Raw genomic sequence first — 19,398 nt, 5'->3', positions numbered from 1 at the left:
ACACTTCTCTAGGACATAAAGATCGAGGGAAGTGACTCGATGTACTTTTATTACGGATGACGGTGGTTTTAAATCCCCGTCGGGCCATTGCAATTTATGTTGCCTGTGATATCACTACATCGCTCAGAACGAATGCGTGGATGGTTTCTTTCACCGGTAACAAACGATTACCTTTCCCATCCTACCCCAATCGGAGCTGTTTCTCCATCTTTGACGACATCGTCGTCAACTGCAGACTTGCCGCCTTTCTTCATTTTTCCACCAAAAATTTACTAGTGGGCTGGAAATTTTTAGATGGTATGGTACCGTGGCAGCAGTACACGTTACGCAGCAAAATTAATGTCTTCAGCGAGGTAAACTACACCGTACCAATCAGCAAAACACAAGCTACTGCTTGAATAATGATTATTAGCGAAACGTAGTCAGTGAAATGATTTTTATACGCCTGCTACGGCTTGCCGTACTTCACGTGTGTAGTGTGTGCGGGCGGCTAGCGGGACATCGCATAGGATGTCTCGGCGTTGCTCAGTCCCTCTCACAAGTACCCGGAAGAGCACGATATTTCATTAGTATTGCGCGGTGACGTTTTTCGGTTGGCTCAACTCTCTTCAGTCCGACAAGCAATGTCAGCATCGTTCTACCACTCGCTGTTTCTTCATGGTATGAGGGACGTTCATATGTCTAGTAGCTGTTTGCACAAAAAGAGGCAGTCTAGCTAAGTATAGGCACAAGCTATAATGAGTGGTAATGACAGAAGAGTTGGATGAGAATTCTCAATAAATATCATGCAGTCGCATAAGCGACAGGTACTGCTGATTTGCTATGAAACGACGTTACAGTATCATGGACAAAAAATTTAAAGATTTAGTTGGAAATGACAGATAAAAACATTAGAACGATGGATAGAAGGCATTCATTGTTCTGTAAATCAAGCAGCTTTTTGTGCTGCATTTGCAGGCATAGGGTACTGAAGATATTCGTAGTAAGATTAGCAAAATTTCTAAAGCTTCGCACAATATCCCGCTGTCACATGCAACAGTTTTAGATGGAACTGAACGAAGAGTATGGAGACTTTATATATTACTGCACGGTATGATGGATTGCTCAAGGGGCATGTTTGTATCGATTTAAAACTCCCTCTTGTTAAACTTACATAGGAGTGTAGGAACGAAAATTAGAAATTGGATAATAGATTTTAGACTTCACATTTTAAGTAGACTTCACTGTACGCTGCTCATAAGTAAGACATTTCAAGCTAAATTCTTTCTTACTTGAAGGTGACATATTTGAAAAGGAAATCGTGTTGCAGAAAGGACACATTCTGATAGACAGTCCAGTTCCCTAACCCCACTAGCGTTAAAGAAAACGCAACATATGAAGAATTCACTGTGGCTTTGAAAGAAATACTAGAGTAGCCTCCGTTGGCGAGACACCTGGTGACTAGGCACGAGCATACTTAGCTTTCTCTGAAAAGAAACTTCCTGACAGATTAAATCTGTGTGCCAGACCGAGACTCGAACTCTGGACCTTTGCCTTTCGCGGGCAAGTGCTCTACCAGCTGATCTACCCTAGCACGACTCACGACCCGTCTTCAGAGCTTCAGTTCTGCCAGTATCTCGTCTCCTACCTTCCAATCTTCACAAAAGCTTAGCTTTTTCTATTTGTTTTCGTAGTTCAATTCTCAAGGTACCAGTATTAGGACGGGTTCTGTGGACATCCCTCAGTTCCTACGGCCAACTGGCGGGTCACCAAGCGGAGGTTGTGGAAACTGGTGTCTTCGCTCGCCTGAAGCAAGCAAGGCTCACAATAAGGTATGTAACTGTTTACTGGAAATGGAGTTTAATGTTTAATTATGACATTTTACGCTTATAATCTGCTTTTCTCCCTCTTGAATTTCAGTATTCTCTTACAGAACCGGTAATGAAATTCAAATAATTTGAAAGCCCACTAAAAAGCTCCATTCGAGTCATGTGATGCCTGTGACGTCATAGTCTAGCTCGCTGATCCAACTGTCTTATAGCTAATTCACAGTCATTCCATGTTTTCAAATTAACTTTTCGGAAAATGGTTTATAAATGGGGTGTAGAACCGCACTGTACAAATACTTCCGCAAAAACAAATGAAAAATGGTTTTTCAGTGTTGCAGATAATGAGAAGGTGCGCAACAAGTTGTTGCACTGTACTGGCAAAATGCCACGACGTCGATGCCTCCGATATACCCTTTTCCGCTGTTACAATACCGGGTAGTGTCATTCAAGGAAATTAAACTCTTAGTTAAAATTAAGTTAACCCGCTTCATTGCGCATCATTTGGTAGCTCGGTAGGTAAAGTTGTAGACTGTAGAATGTAATAAGGTGTTATCCCCAGGTCGTTGGTTAGATTCTCCGCACACACAACCTCATTGTTCTACATGTCGATGTACTGTGGGAGTATGGTGATACCTTCACTTCTAACAATGCTTTTCAAAAGAACGAATTGTTTGTACCCAAAGAACATGTATTTATCCTGATTTGTCCATTACCCAGATTAAGATTAATGTGAAACTATGTATAACACAGCCCACAGTCTAAATAACGGCTACGACGAGTTTTTGCAGACAGTATTTTCGTATTTCGGGTAGAACGTTTCAGAATGTATGATGTTTTCAGGATTAGAAACTGTTTTTACTCTCTGCAATCACATGCTCAATTCGTAGTGTCATGGAGCGCGTATTAACGGGCGGCGTGTCTGCTGCGTATCTTGTATAGCGGAAATAAACCTTTAGATTTGACAACAATAATTTTATTGTGCTTTGGTTCGTAGTTCATGACTGATGTGCGACCATCTAAATGAAAGATACGGAGTCGTTTTTCAAAAGTTATACAGGTTCTTGGTTTTGAGACAGCTTACTGATGTTGCAGGGAGCAGGAAAAGAATGTTCGTCCTTGCACATATTGCCGCTCTAAATGGATGGAGCATAAACGCATCAACTTTCGTAAGGCTTCCATTATCAGCATTCACAAAATTACTTTCTATTGTCACTTAAAAGTTGTAAATGCGTTTTCCATCACTAAATGGCTAAAATATTTGTAGAAAAATTACGTAAGAACGTAATAACTTCTGTTAACACTCCTGCAATATCCGTATAGCTTCGCATTACTCCTAGTCAGTGACGACCCCAGAGCTTAGCCAATAACAGAGCGATTTCGATGATGTGACCAAATCTTGATTTTTTAACGGTTTTTCAGCTTTAATTATATAAAAATAGCAGACACTTTGAGCGAATGTTCACCGTAAATGCGATTTGAATGTCGTAATCACTCAGAATAACAACAATCCGAACCACATTTTAACATAGGAAAATAGCCTCCTTGCATCGTACACAGAGTTTATCGGGATCTTTCGGTCTGGAGCCGAGAGGAGGGTCTGAATCAGATTCTCCGTCATTTATGGGACAGACATGACGGCAGATTTCTTAACTTGCGTTCTATGCTGCAGATTTGTATGACTCCCCTTGTTACGTCAGGTGTGCACTACACAAAGCAATCAGATAATGGGCTCGCGCAATACTTGTAGAGGGAACGTAGGGGTTTCTTATGCAAGGTGGTAGTCTGAGGTCCTCTGATGAACACTCTCCAGTCGATATCCAGGGGGTAAAATCAGAGCGCGTACGATGTAGAGACATTTCGACTGTCAAAATTTTAACAGCAAATTTCTGAAGTATTTGTAACAAAGTTTCCGAATTTACTGCCCTCCAGGAAAGCTCTCGAGCTCAAATAATTCTCGGGACCGCTAGCTAGCTGAAAGTCGAGGTACAATGTCTGATATATTGAGTGATTCATGGAAAGTATATATTCCAGGAAATTTCACGGTCAGTGAAATATCCAAATCAAGTAATACCAAGTATAGACAGGCGATAATAATGGTTTGGGGGCGCTCAACATTCTGGTCATCAGTGTCCGTACAAGTTCCAAATCTTTCCATTTGCAGTCTCGGCACTTCTCGAATGATGATGAGATGATGAGGACAACACAAACACCCAGTCCTCGTGTGGACAAAATGCCCGACCCGGCCGGGAATCGAACCAGGGACCCCGTGATTCAGAGGCAGCAACCCTAGCCACTAGAACGCGAGCTGCGGACAAGTATAGACTAGAACGTCTATGGATTCACTGCAGGTGGTACGGGCAGACCGTCTTGAGGAGTATTTCTGAACATGTTCTCCGAAAACTACCATCAGCGTCTTATAAGGGAATTCAAACTCAACAGAAATATTTCAGACCTTACGACTGCCAATAGGCCTGACCTTATAGCCAGTGTCGGAATAGAAACAGGAACTACTGATCATGACGTCATCATAGCAATGGTGGTTACTAAAGTTAATAAATCCGCCAATAAGCCAAGAAGAGTGTTTATGCTAGAAAGAAGGAGATAAATAGTTGTTAGCAACCCACCTCGACAGTGAAAAGGCTTTGCTTAGCTCCAGAACGACGGACGTAAAGGGATTATGGGTAATGTTTAAACTGATTGCATATCGCGCTCTGGAGCAGTGTGTGCCAAGTAAGTGGATTAAAGGTTGAAACGACCGTCCGCAGTTTAATAACCACAATCGGAAAATGATGAGGGAACACAGATTGTTGCATTCTCGACAGAAAAAGAGGGCGCAAATATTGATAGGCAGAACTTTGTAAAAATTCGTGTGTCCGTAAGAAGAGCAATGTGTGATCTTCGATCGTAACATACTAGCGAAAGATCTTGTCGAGAACCCAAGAAAATTGTGGTTGTCAGTAAAATCAGTAAGCGGGTGGAATGCTTTTACCCAGACATACTCAGTCCAGTCTTGTGTGGCAATAAGAGATGGCAAAAGGGAAGCTGAAGCTCTAAAATTCACTTTTAAGAAACAATTCACGCATGAGGATTGAGCAAACATACCGTTGTTTGACTCTCGTACAAAGTATCGCATGAAGGACATGTGGAGGAGAATCTGAAATGGTTGAGAGAAATACGTCAGCAGGTCCAGATGTAATCCCAGTTCGCTGTTACAGAGAGTACTCTGTTGCATGGGATTTTCACTTAGCTTGCATTTTTCGAGAATCTCTCGCCAGGCGAAAAGTCCCAAGCGAATAGGGAAAGACATAGATGACTCTTACGTATTGACTTCTGTACATACGACCTGCGTAGCTACGGACCAATATCCTTAACATCGGTGTGATGCAGAATTGTTGGTCACATTCTGAGTGCGAGTATAATAAATTTCCATGTGACAGAAAAGCTTCTGCCCACAAATCATCACGGGTTTAGAAAGCATCGGTCGTGAAAAACTCAGATTACCCTTTCCTCACATGATATCCTACAAACCATGGATAGACTGAGGTGAAACGTCAGTCTCCGTATTCCTAGACTGCCGGATAGCATCTTAAGTAAAAGGACTAAGTACGCGGTCCTCGACGGTGAGAGTTCACCAGTGACAAGGATACCAGGTCCACCGGTGACAACGGTACTGTCAGGAGTGCCCCAAAGAAGTGTGATAGGATTGCTGTGATTCTCTATATACATAAATGACCTGCAGGACGGGGGGACCAGCCAATTTACGGATGCTTGTTGATGACGCTGTGGTGTACGGAAACGTAGCGTAGTTTACTGACTGTGGGAGAATACAAGATGATTTACACAAAATTTCTGGTTTGCGTGATGAATAGAAGGTTGCTGTAAATATAGAAAATGTAAGTTAATGCAGATCAGTGGGAAAAGCAGTCCTACAAATTTCATATACAGGATTATTAAGGTGCAGCCTGCCACAGTCTTTTCGATTACGTTTCTAGGTGTAACGTTGCAAAGTGATTTGAAATGGAATGAGCACGTCAGGTTAGTTGTAGGGATGGTGAATGTTCGACTTCGTTTCATTGAGAGAATTTTGGGGAAGTGTAGTCCTTCAATAAAGAAGACGACGTATATAACGCTAATGTGACCAATTGTTGAGCTCTATTCTAGTGTTGGAAAGACATCGAACCAATTTAGGGGGCGGCTGCTTGATTTGTTACAGGCTGGTTCGGTCAGCAGGCAAGTATTACGGAGATGATTCCTGAACTCAAATGGGATTCCATGGAGTGGAGATGATGTCCTTTGCGCAAGACGCTATTGCACAATTTATAAAACCGGCATTTGAGACCGACAGCAGAACGATTCTACGTTTCCCATAGGGGCCATGAGGATAAGATGCTAGATATTGAAGCTCTTATGGAGGCTTTTAGACAGTCGTTATTCCCTCGCTCTACTTGCGTGTGTAACACGATAGAAAGTTACTAGTGTTGGTACATGGTAGCCTCCGCCATTCAAAGAACGGTTGTTTGCCGACTAGAAGCAGGCATGTTATAACTGTTCTTTCAAACTGTACCAAGATCTGTCCAGATCATTCACAAGTGGAGCCTCCGAATAATAATTTGCGTTACCTCTTCGTACGTGCAACTACATACTCGGTAATATTTATACTATCCCTTCACAGGGGTGGTGTGGAAGGAGCAAGGTAATTCGTCACCTGTAAGAGCTCTACGTAACTTTTTTCCGAAAGTCGACACTTTTTTTTCAGTGTACAACCTGGAAAAACAAAATATAAAAATTAGTTTTGGAGGAGTACATTTTATTATTAACGCAATTGTACGTGACATACTGAAATTGAGCCGAATTATCTTTCATTAATAACGAAAATGTACTGAAACTTTTGTGTAACCAACCATTGTGCCGATATATTTTACTGGTAAAGGTATGAGCTTTGGATTCCATTCCGACGAACTGTTCACTCACTATCCTTACAGCTCCTCTAGTCATCTTATGAGGATTCTAATACGTGATGGATACTCCGAATCTTCAAATACGAGGAATTTCCTCCAGTACTGGAGAAGCAGGCACCGTTTGTTTTCCATGCAATAAACGAAATCTTCGTTCCATCAACAATATGTAACATTCCAACGCATTTTATATCACTACTCCGTAAAGACACCAGCTATCGTAGTGTGACTTCGAAGTGAAAGTTCAGTAAAAACTCCTCCCGCACAGGCCTTGAAGGCCCAAAGATACCGACTGGCCGCCGTGTCATCCTCAGCCCACAGGCGTCACTGGATGCGGAAATGGAGGGTCAAGTGGTCAGCACACCGCTCTCTCGGCCGTATGTCAGTTTCCGATACCAGAGCCGCTACTCTTCAACCAAGTAGCTCCTCAGTTTGCCCCCGAAGGGCTGAGTGCACCTCGCTTGCCAACAGCGGTCTTCAGACCGGATGGTCACCCATCCAAGTGCTAACCCAGCCCGACAGCGCTTAGTCTCAATCCATGGTCGTCTCTATACGCCTGCATCTCTCAATTTTGTCTCCGATTCTCGTTCTACTTAGTATTCATCCACCACCTAGCAACCAGTCCCAGATCTCCCGTCAAGATCCAGTAGAAATAACCGCAGTTTCTATTACCTTAACAGCTCAAACTCCCTGAACTTGGGGGATTGCTTGGTACTACGCTTCAGAGCTAAGAAAGCGATGTGACTTCTTGTCACGTATACCGTAATGGAAAACTGAACTCTGCGATATGTTCCAATATTTCATCCGGATTGGATAACTGTCGTAGAAAATGTGCTGATATCTGTAGCTAACAGTATGATCTAAGATACCACCCAATGGATACCTGTTTTGTGGGGGTGAGAAATGTTACCTCAGAACCACTCAAACGTACCCTGCAAAGATGTATCGCAGCAATCCTACTTTACTGGTAGTTAGTACAACGCGTTTAAGGTAACCAGTGTGTTCCTTTGAAAGAGATACCTCCATTAAACAGTAAAGTCTATTACTGTACTTAACTCTGTGGTGAATCGTGTCCACCAAAATGGAGAAATTTTGCTGGTCGTTTCTTTTCAATTAGTCCTGAGGTTGTAAATGCATGCAGTCCACTGCAGTGTGCCCTCCCTGTTGATGCTGTCCTCTACATGCATTTTCGTCTTTATGTCTGCTTGAAAAGGCCAAGGAAGCGGCCAGTAAAAGCTGTCCGCTGCAGTTAAATGGCGCACTACAGGGTTAAGGACAGTTTCAGTCTGAAGCTATGCCATCAGTACAAAGAGTAACGCATGAAGCCATTCGTGATGAATGTTTGGCACAAATGGTTCTGAGCACTATGGGACTTAACATCCGAGGTCATCAGTCCCCTAGAATTTAGAACTAGAATTGCAGTTAAATGGCGCACAACAGGGTTAAGGACAGTTTCAGTGTGAAACTATGCCATCAGTACAAAGAGTAACGCATGAAGCCATTCGTGATGAATGTTTGGCACAAATGGCTCTGAGCACTATGGGACTTAACATCTGAGGTCATCAGTCCCCTAGAATTTAGAACTACTTAAACCCAACTAACCTAAGGACATCACACACATCCACGACCGAGGCAGGATTCAAACCTGCGACAGTAGCGGTCGTGCCGTTTCAGACTGAAGCGCCTAGATTTGCTCGACCACATCGACCGGCGATGAATGTTTAACAACATCGAGTGCGAGTTAATGTTTCTTTTATTTCCAGGGCATTATCCACATACAACGTCGTTTGTTTCCTACTACATTATGAGAAGAGTTAAAATAATTTGCTGCTGCTTACCTATCAGCTGAAATATCTGTGTAAAATTCGTAAATCAAAAACGAATACTTCATAATGAAGAAATAAGTATCCATGGCAACCCAGATATGGGCTATCGCGGTAGAGTTTGGAGCCCTGATTTTCGTATCTGGATGTTTTTAACATGTGTTAGCAATTCATAGACAAAATATAAGATATCACAAGACATAATGTTAATATGTAAATTGAAGGTGGAGGGTGGCGAAAGGAAACGAAAGGGAAGGAACTAATGATATCAGCTGCATCGGACTTTATACGGAATCAGCAGCAACGAGTGAAAACGTGTGGCGGTCCGAGACTCGAACCCGGAATCTGCTGTTTATTGGGCACTTGCGTTAACCACTACTCCATCCGGACACAGAGTTTTCCGCAAGAGCTTGGACTGTCTCGGCAGGCTCCACAGCCCACTCACACCCTCACCTGGCGCCACTTAACTGCCGTCCTCTTCCATGTTCCCTATGTTAGCCAATTTTAGATTCCAGCTAGAGGTCTAACATAAATGTACATCCGAACTGAATGTTGTGGATTCATTGCCTATCGAGGCGAATCACGTTCATGAATGCATGGTGTCTGTTCTTTCGGACATTTCCGAAAAGACAGACAAAACGCTTTTATATAAAGGAGTAAGTTGTCATCAACTGCGAACTCACAATGAAATGTACAATTATTCGCTCACCAATGCGTGGGTAATAGATAGAAATTTGATAGAAATATTTAACAAAAGCCCAGCCCGTTTCCTATTGATCTCACTACATGCCGGATACATTTACCGCATCCAACCGCTCACACCATTGTGTTTTATCTCCAGTGGAACTGAGAACTGTGTTCGTACATCGCCTAAGTATCCGTGATGTCATATCGTCAAGTGACTGACGAAAACAAGGGTCTTTACTTCCAAGATAGCTCGAGCTACAGCGCCTTTGTTTCTGTCAAAAATACTCCATTTGGCCGAAGATAACTAAAGCATCACTGATACAGCGATGAGGATCTGGAATGGAGAAGAAAGAGACGGAAATACCCGAGTAACATTCGGTAAAAAAAACATGAATTGCTGTGGTTTTTGCTAGCTAAAAGTTGGAAGACGTTAACACCTTACATCTCTCTTACGATCAAAGATTGCGAGACGAGCAGACATCTTCCAAGGAAGATATCTGTATGTGCGCTGTGTCATCTGATAATTCGCTGCCATCAACGTCCACAGCTCCAACCAGTTTTGACTTGTCCTGCAAGACCTTCGACTAGCAGCCTAATTGGTTGACTGACAGCGCCCCTATACTGTCGAAATTTTAGGTTACGAGACCATGACTATTAAGTACTGTAAGTGAGACTCCATGATGTCGGCACACCGAGGCAGTTCCTTCACACTCCAAACCGCCGACGCAGTCATATATCACTTGGGTGGCCGATCTACGCTGTCTCCGCCGCAAGTGTAATTTCCTTTGTGTCAATTCTGTAAGCAGACAGTCATATACTAGCTCACTGATCCGTGGCTAATGTTTCTGTTGGCTGTGGATGTGCGAACTCGCGACAGCAGACTGTTGCTCACAGGACGTGGGCGGAATGGTCTAATACAATTAGTTCATGATCTCTGCGTCGTGTGAACGGCGTTTAACAGCATTATTGTGTCCTGAAATAACAATTCAATTGTTAAGGGGGAAGAATATAACCTTTACGCTGTTGGCGCATGAATAGGGGCTTGGAAACATAATAAAGGAAGTGCAAAGAACATATGACTGGATAATTGGGAAAATTGGGAAAAATCTGTGTCAGTAAACGTGTTATTCTGTGTGGCAAAGATACGTATGCTAACAAATTAGTGAGTTGTAGGTATCATCCACCGAGATTCAGTGACAATATGAAAAGGAATGTAGTAAGATGAAATTCTTTTACACTTGGCTGAATTTCTGTGAAACATTGAAATATTGCTGTTGGATCGAGACTTGACGCTGCTCTGTCGATTTAGCCACCCACGTACACAACTCAAGCACACACATATCACTGACTCTTTTCCATATTTTCCGTATCCTCGTCACATGAAATCAAAACCACATTTTGTGAAATGTAGCGTAGAATTGCTATCCGACCATGTCTTGAAGCCGTGGTTAAGAAAGTCTTAAATGTTGCAGGACTCAGTGGGCATTAGAAGCTCACTTCGTGAACCATGGATGGGTGATTCACTTGACAGATCAGCGCTGAACAATATCAGGTAGCTGAACAGTAACCTTGGTACAGCACAACATTGTGATTTCTCACTTGAAATTAATAAAAATTTAGATTAAGTGTTCCGATTATGGATGGCACATGGAGATGATAGCTTCTACGTAGTCATGAAACAAGTGTAACTAATAACCTCCCCCCCCCCCCTCCAAGTCACAAATACCTTTACACTTTTTTCCTATAACCCTTAATCAAGGACACGTAGTCTTACGAGTAGATTCCTTGACTAGTAATCAATATGTCCTGTGTTTGAACCTACTCATAGCTTAATTTCTGAATAAAAATCATCAGCAGGTATAACAACCAACCTTGTTCTGCCACCTGCTTTATCAAAGAGGGAGAAAGAGTGGATAGAAGTTCAGGGTACCCTCTTGCCCTCATAGATGCTAAACGGCAGGAGCATGAAGAAGGCAATAGAAACCATTGCATTAAAGACACCTAATGTATATTCAATAACATGTCGCATGTGAATGAAAAAGCGTCAGGATGATCTCTCTACTGGATAAAGATTCAGGTTTAGTCCCCCTTTCGGACCTCTTGGAGCCGACTGCCAAGAGGGAGGTGACCATGAGAAAAAAGATGGAATAAACAACAACATTGTACCATTCTACGAGTCGGGGCTGTGACTGTGGGAATTTTGAACGTGGTAGGGAAGCTAGAAAATCTCATCAGGGAAATGCTATGGCTCATTCTAGATACTGTGGGGGTCTATGAAGTGAAATGGAAAGAAGACAAGTATTTCTGGTCAGATGATTATAAGTCAATGGGAGAGATTCAGAATGCGGAACTGGGAGAATTGTAGATTCCAAATTGGTATAAGAACTGTGTATTTGGTTTTATTTGAGATTTCTTTGACCTTTGTTAAACAAAAGTAGCAATATGTAATGTGATCTCTAGGTTCCCCCCTCCACTATGCTACGGAAAATAGCATAGATGGTTGGGTTCTACGCAACAGTCTCTTAAATAGAGGGGGCGACATGAGCAACATTTCTGTCGTGTCAAACACTTAACTTCATCTCCCTTTGATTCAAAATTCAATAGTGCGGCTTTTTGACGATCGGTGAAATGGGATCTCTTTGAGACATAGCCCTCAATTGGTCACACACATAACAGAAAAGATTTTTCTGAATTAACACACTTCTTAAACATCGCTGACTATAAGAAACATGTGAACACCCGCAAATAATAATCTTCAATTTGGCGAATGTACACACATCAAAAATCGACATTCTGTGATATCAACGTAAGATAGTCGATGGTCGATAGTCAACTGACTGATGCAAGTGCCACTTCCCTTTACCTATCCAAAATGACTTTCTCCACATTCCGCCACCCCTTTCCCCCCCCCCCCCCCCCTTTCTCTCACACTCCCTCTCTCTCTCTATCTCTCTACTCCCAGCACTAGGCAGCAAAATTCCTCAAGTAACAGAATCTGATAAGCGCCATGGCAACACGAATAACGCAGCCGAGCGTAGATAAAATTGCATTCGCAAAAGAAAGTTTTGGCATTAACGAACAATGTTTTCTACAACTGTCGTCGGGACGCTGAACTCTGTAACACCTACATAGTTTTGTTCTGCAGCAAATTCCATTGTCGTACTGTATTATAATCGAAACAAGACTGAAGAAAAATTGAGGCACTTTCTTAGGATTTGTCGACCTCGAAAAAAAAGTTCGACAGCTTAAAATAGTGAAAGATTTTAGAAATTCTCAGAGAAACTGGAGCGAGTTAAAGAGAAGAGGGGTAACGCACAATATGTATAAGAACCAGCAGGGAACAGTAACTAAGGCAGGCAGAGGACGAACTCTTCTTATTAAGTGGAGATAAGTCAGGGATGCGGTCTTCGTCCCTATTGATCAGTCTTTGCGACCAAGAAGCGATGACAGATATTAAAGAAAGGTTCAAGAATGAGATTAAAATTCAAGTGGAAACGATATCAGTTATAAGATTTGTTGATGAATTTGTGATCCCAGAGAAAGTGAAAAAGAATTACAGATTGTGTTGAATGAAATGAACAGGCTAATGAGCACAGAATATAGATTGAGAGTTAACCGTGGAAAAACGGAAGTAATGAAAATACATAAGTGTGATAGCGAGAAGCCTAATATCAATATTAATGATCACAAAGTAGAATAAGTTGAGGAATTATGCTACCTGGAAGCAAAATAACCTGTGGCGGACGAAGGAAGGAAGACACGAATGGCAGAAAAGTACAGGCAAGAGCGGCATTCCTGGTGAGCAGGAGTCTACTATTAGCAGACATAGAATTTAAGTAAGAAATTACTGAGAATGTACTTTTGAAGCATAGCATTGTTTGGTAGCGAACCATGGACTGTGAGAAAACTGGAACAGAAGAGAAGCAAAGCATTTGAGATATGGAACTACAGAAGAATGTTGAAAATTAGGTGGAATAATATGATAAGGAATCAGGAAGTTCTCTGAATAAAGTAACATATGGAAAACACTGACAGTCTACCAAGAAAAAGTAACAGGATTGCTAGAACACATGTTGAGACATTAGGGTATATATTCCAGGGCATGAGAAGGAGTTCAGAGGGTAAAAATTGTAGAGGAAGACACAGAGTGGAACACATAAAACAAATAGTTGATGACGTATGCTGCAAGTACTACTCTGAGACGAAGAAATGACACAGGAAAGGAATTTGTAGAAGACCGTAAAAAGGTATGCTTTTCAGTTACGTAGAACAACACATAGACTGATGTTCGTTCAACAATAACGCGTTTGCTTTTTGTTATTTCATTGATGATCAGTGCAAAGCCGTAACACTTCAAACTGTTTGAGCAAGATAAACTCGTGCATGTAGTTCATGTAGGACAGTCGCAGCGTTCCGTCCCGGGGTTACTTCAGCTGTGGTTCCTGTTCCATTGCCGCGTTTTAATCCATGACTATCGTTTCTTGCGAAATTTCCCAAATTGGATGTGAATGTAAAAGGGGCTTCACATACACTTGATGATGTAATTTAAATTTTGAAACCTGTTGTGAATTTAATAAAGGATTTATAACAACTCCATCGGTTTTTATTCAACATGAAAAAGTTTTTATGTGGAATGCTCGTCCAAGAACTGTTATGTTCTTTGCACCTCCTTGAATTTCCTCAAGTGGCAAAACAAAGAGGTTACAGGTAGTGATCGAAAAAACGATTAACACGTCTCCATAACTGTGAAAGTGTTTCTCAACGCAGCCCAGTCCCTTTCTCTTGATGCTTTCAAACACTGTCGCCACTAACATTGCCGCCACTATAAGGCCTCCAATAATTTCCTTTAATTTCTTCTTCTTCTTCTTCTTCATATTACACTTCAACTTCTTAATCTTCGTTTTCCCGATTCTTCACCGAACTGCATCATCCCGTTTTCTTCTGCCATTCCTAATATTTTTGCTCGTGACAAAATTGCGCCATACGAAAATGGCGCCCAGGAAGGGCACGCGACTCGTATGCCTTCCTCCAGTGACGTCATTACCGCTATTTCTGTGTTATGCCGGATTTCCACAGCAACTGAAGTGACCCCTCAACAAATGGTATGGATGCCGATCGGCAGCGGCGTAGCGGGTTGCAGTTTACAAAATAGGAGCCTAGGCATTTTAAAAAAAATATCAGGAATCCCATACATCGGGGTTTAAGAAATTATCACTATCGGCCCCCGATATATCCAGAAAAATATCGTTGTATCGACGAATAAAATACAGCCGTACCGGCCTATAAAACATGGGCTGCACTTTGTAAATATAGTCCCGGTTTCAGAGCTTTATATTAAACTATTGATTTATAATTAGACGTTCTGTACATCAAGAAGCTAGCAGCCTGCTTATGCCCCGTACAGCAAGAATCGAAAGGAGAAAGACGCGCGTTAACGCTTGGCGATAACCGATTTTCTAACAATGGCAAATGCATGTATTGTACTGTATTGTATTGTATGGGTCTGGGGACCTAGAAACGACGGAGAGAGTCCGTACCAATTACTTGACTGATGACCTCAGATGTTAAGTCCCATAGTGCTCAGGGACAACCAATTAATTCTTGGTGGAGACTTGTGTGGTAAGGATGCTATTTATGGCGATGCAGAACACGAATAACACTGCTGTGGCTCATGCCAGATTCCCTTGCGGTTTGACGCAAGCTAACACAAGGATCTCGAAAGACAGTAGCAAGAGTAACAATTTCCGTTTCCTCGTTAGTCACTTTCTTTTGCCGAATATGTTTCTGATGCGTTAAAGGTTCAGTTGTTCTCAATTTGTCATACACATATTTGAATGTATGATGTGTGTGGTAAGTACGCTGAGGATATCTTCCAGCGTATAAGTCTCTAGCTCTCGACGAATTTCGTTGGCATTCTCCGTAAATGAGAAGTTTATCGACTTGTTCTTAGAAGGAATACATCATTCCCATTCGCCTTATTCGACGATACTAGTCTTACCGTTCCTATTAGTGTTGTACTGGGAGACCGTCGAATGGTGTTTACATGTCAATGGCACGTTAGATGGATACGGCGAATACTTACCATTATCACGTTATACGAGAGAGACTTGTCAGAGCAGGTGCTTCGGTAAGCACCAAAGTGATAAGGAATACAACTCAATCCATGATAAGAAGATTGCAGTACTGCACCGATACCAATGGTCATCACTTCGAACAACTTCTGTAAATGGACGTTCATGCCATCTTTGTGACCTTCGTTGTCCTTCAAAGACCTTACTGCTACACATCATTGGATTCGTCTCAATAGCTTCTATCAGAAAGTAAGTTCCAAACTATAGCATCCCATTAAAAAAAATGAAGTTGACCTTAATATTTTTGAAGGGACCCCACCCAACAACAAAAAATCAACGTCATATCATGGCCCCCGTTGTCCCATGCAACATTTGTCGCACAAATGTTTCAGCTACTATCATACTTTAGGAGTTATTCTGGGTGGCAATAGTTAGTGGCTAAGCCTGTGTAGGGTGTTCCACAATTCCCATTAGTGGCTACTATTGGTTATAGTGAGGATTTATTACGTTTAGTTTTGACAAGGAACCAATGTCCGCATATGTAGCGTTAAAAAATGAATGAGTTTCAATATTTTATTAGTATAGTATCTCCCGCCTCATAGAACGCACGCAAACAGATATGAGGGCGTCGTTGTCGGCCCCTATTGTAGTTATGACGTCACGCACAATGTTTGTCCCACTACAAGGGCTACGATAAATTGGTGCGTTAGCGACTGTGAGGGATGGCTACGGTGCTCCACAGACGCGCAGCGCTCCTGATCTTGACGGGGACGTTCTAAGTCATGCAGAAGAGATGGTAAGTAAAAGTGATGGAAACACTGTCCATTCCGTAGGCTCTAGCAGAGCAGAAAATCATTGCCTCAGCTTTGAGAATAACGCGAAGGGAGAGATTTGAAATGATCCGATCATCCAACTTATTTTAAATCCAAAAGGTACATTTACAGACATGAGACGGACTGTGAAACACCTCGCAGCTTCAATGTCCTCAAAATTACAATTTAAAGGTTCTTGTGTGAAATGTTGGATGCCTTTTACGATGACCTCAGTCACTTGAAAGCAAACACCTTCATTCCATAGGTACATCAGTCAATTAGATAAAACATCACAGGTATAGTAAATATTAAATTTCTACTATATCGTGATCGAATTTTTTTGGTTACGCTATGGTAGTGCACTGAAAGTCATTGTAAATGATGTTTGAATATTCATGTACCTTTATTATAAGAGACAGTCTAGCTAAAATTACATACTCTCCAGCTAACTTGATATTTTCTTTCAGATTCACTAGACATGTGTTTAATGCTGCCCTTACAGTTCACGAAATTGTACAATTTTTGGTTAATATTATTCAGATATTTTGTGGTACTGCAATACAAGCACGCTGCGAAATTACTAACAAGAAAGTCAGAATAAGGAGATGACGTTTCGGAGCTCAGTCACTAGTCGTCAGTCGAATGAGACTAGTCGGTAGTGGCGTAATAAAAGTGGCTTCACAGAGCTAACGCGACCATAAAGTGACGTCACTCGTGTTGCGCCACCGGAAATCTGGGTGTTTCCATATGCGAGTTCAGTGACGTCACTCTAATGGCGGCCGAGCAACTTCCCTTCCGTCGCGCTTGTAAGGCTGAATTTAGCTTTCGCTTGGCTTCGTCGCTTACCTCTGCCGTACCCGACGTCGATGCGGAAGTTGTCGGCGCCCAGCTGCCCGTCCACGAGGCGACCGAGCCCGGCCACCAGCATGCCGCCGCGGTGCTCCCCGTCATACGTGGCGTCCGACAGCTCCTGCGACACCGCCACCGTGTCCTCCGGGATCGAGTAGGACACGACGCCTCCTGCGGGCACGTACACCGAGATCATGTATCACATCACCGTTACGTCGATAGGAAACGGGGAGTACTTCAGACAGGATTATTAATACTACTACAAAAAACAGACCATTTAAGAACTGTGGAAGCAGATGTAGGAAATTCGACATGTCATTTTGGACTTTTCATTGAGACTGTTTCACTGTGTGTAGTATCGTACAATGATCGCGTTGCCACGTACGTCAAAGTTGGCAATCACAGATATTAGCGACAGCTCGCTGCAACCCGTGACCAAATATGAGAGGTGACGTGAAGACTACGCACACCCTCTCCCCCCCCCCCCCCCCCCCCACCCCTCACAGCAAAACAGAGCCCTCAAACTGCGGTCAGTGTAGTGTCCTGGTAGCAAGACCTCACCCAGTTCGTGATCTCATCTGAACGAGTCAGCGTCATGGGACAGAATCTTCCCACAAGTTAAAGTTTCTGATGGACTGGTTCGTTTAAATGTGGAACAGTTTGGTAATTACTGCATCAAGGGATGCTTTGCCACTCCTTAATAATTGTAAACAATCCGGTATTTCTGTGGCAATGAAGGGTGTCAAACAGGAAACTTCCTTACTTATGTAATAAGGCAATCTCATATTTCATGTGTTGCAATTTCATGAACGTGCTCCTACAGCAATCAACGAACCCACAGCTATGGCTGGGCAAAAGTAATTTCGTCTGGCACAATGCTAATAGTTATTTTAAAAGTGCCTTTCTGTCAGGGATATTTTTCTTTCGTGGAAAAATTATTTTAGCACACCAGCGAACCTGAAGTTGTGTTGAGCCTTTGTTTTATGTTCATCTACATCTATATCGACAAGGATACTCTGCAATTTCACACTTAAGTGCCTGGCAGAGGCTTCATCGAACGACTTTCACAATAACTCTCCATTATAACAATCTCGAACAGCGTGCGGAAAATACGAACACCTATGTCATTTTGTGTGATCTCTGATTTCCCTTTTAATTATGATCATCGTTTCTCCCTGTGTAGATCAGCGTCAACAAAATGTTTTCACATTCCGACGAGAAAGTTGATGATTGAAATTTCCTGAGGAGATTCCCATCGTTGTACTCCGTTAATCCTATCTGGCGATCCCGGATCGCGCAGTACTACACCAAATGAGGACGGACAAGTGTAGTGTAGGCAGATCTGTTACGTACTCTAAGTGTTCTGCCAATAAAACGCAGTCTTTAGTTTTCCTTCTCCACAACGTTTTCGGTCCGTCGTTTCCAATTTGAGATGTTCGTAATTATAACTCCTAGGTATTTAGTTGAATTTACGGCCTTTAGATTTGAACCAAGTTTAAAGGATTCCTTATAGCACTCTTATGGATGACCTCACACTTTTCATTATTTAGGGTCAATTGCCAATTTTCACACCATACAGATATCTTTTTCTTTATTATAGGAATAATACTAGCTAACAGAGAAAATACTTTAAAAACATGGAATGCATTAGTAACAAGAAACAAGATTATACCAAGAATGGTGTAGGAATAGTGGACGTAAGAAAGATCCAAACCTACAGCGAACACAGACGAGTATAACGCCTTGAAAATTACAATGTTTCGTACTCTAAAACAGAATCAGGTACATTCGGACCTTGTGTGATCTTCTATCAGGGCCAGTCAAATGAAAAGATTGAAGGGAAAAAAAGTAAGTAATCCGATATTATTTCATATATGTTAATTGAAGGTGGAGGGTGGGAGAAAGGACAGAGAATACTAATGTCAGGTGCATCATGACTTTATGCCGAATCAGCGGCGCTGAGTGAAAATGTGTACAGGATCGGTACTCGCACCAGCGATCGCTGTCTACAAAGGCTCTTGCGTTAGCCACTGCGCCATCAGGGCACAGTATTTATTACAATATCACAATTTCGCGGACTACCTTAGTGCTCTTCCAGGCGGACTCACATTCCTACCTAGCGCCACCTACCCGCATTCCCGTCCATATCTTCCGTGCCTGCTACTTTGAGATTCCTGCAAGAGGCCGGACGTAATTGTGCGTCCGCGCTGAAGGCACTGAATTCATTGCTCATCGAGATGCACTGATGCGTGGTGTCTGTACTTTCAGACATGCTCGAAAGAGCAGACTCCACACAGAATCCGCAGCTTTCATACGTACTATGTTAGTTGAATATCGAGGCGTCAGAAAGGAAAGTAAAACTGAAGTGACATCAGGTGTTCCCCAAGGAAGCG

At 42.3% G+C, this 19,398-nt stretch overlaps 1 protein-coding gene across 1 annotated transcript in view; it reads right to left on the bottom strand.

The window, feature by feature from the left end:
- Positions 1–19,398, bottom strand: part of LOC126275296 (discoidin domain-containing receptor tyrosine kinase B-like) — a 438,705-nt gene that overhangs the window by 124,113 nt on the left and 295,194 nt on the right. The window contains exon 6 of the mRNA XM_049977184.1: positions 17,003–17,176. Within this exon, the coding sequence (XP_049833141.1) occupies positions 17,003–17,176 (174 nt within the window). The remainder of the gene's footprint in view (positions 1–17,002; positions 17,177–19,398) is intronic.

This window comes from Schistocerca gregaria, chromosome 1 (genome assembly GCF_023897955.1).
Source record: "Schistocerca gregaria isolate iqSchGreg1 chromosome 1, iqSchGreg1.2, whole genome shotgun sequence".
In the NCBI taxonomy this organism is placed as follows: domain Eukaryota; kingdom Metazoa; phylum Arthropoda; class Insecta; order Orthoptera; family Acrididae; genus Schistocerca; species Schistocerca gregaria.
Note: the sequence above shows the minus strand (reverse complement) of the source record. Positions and strands in the feature narration are given on the sequence as shown.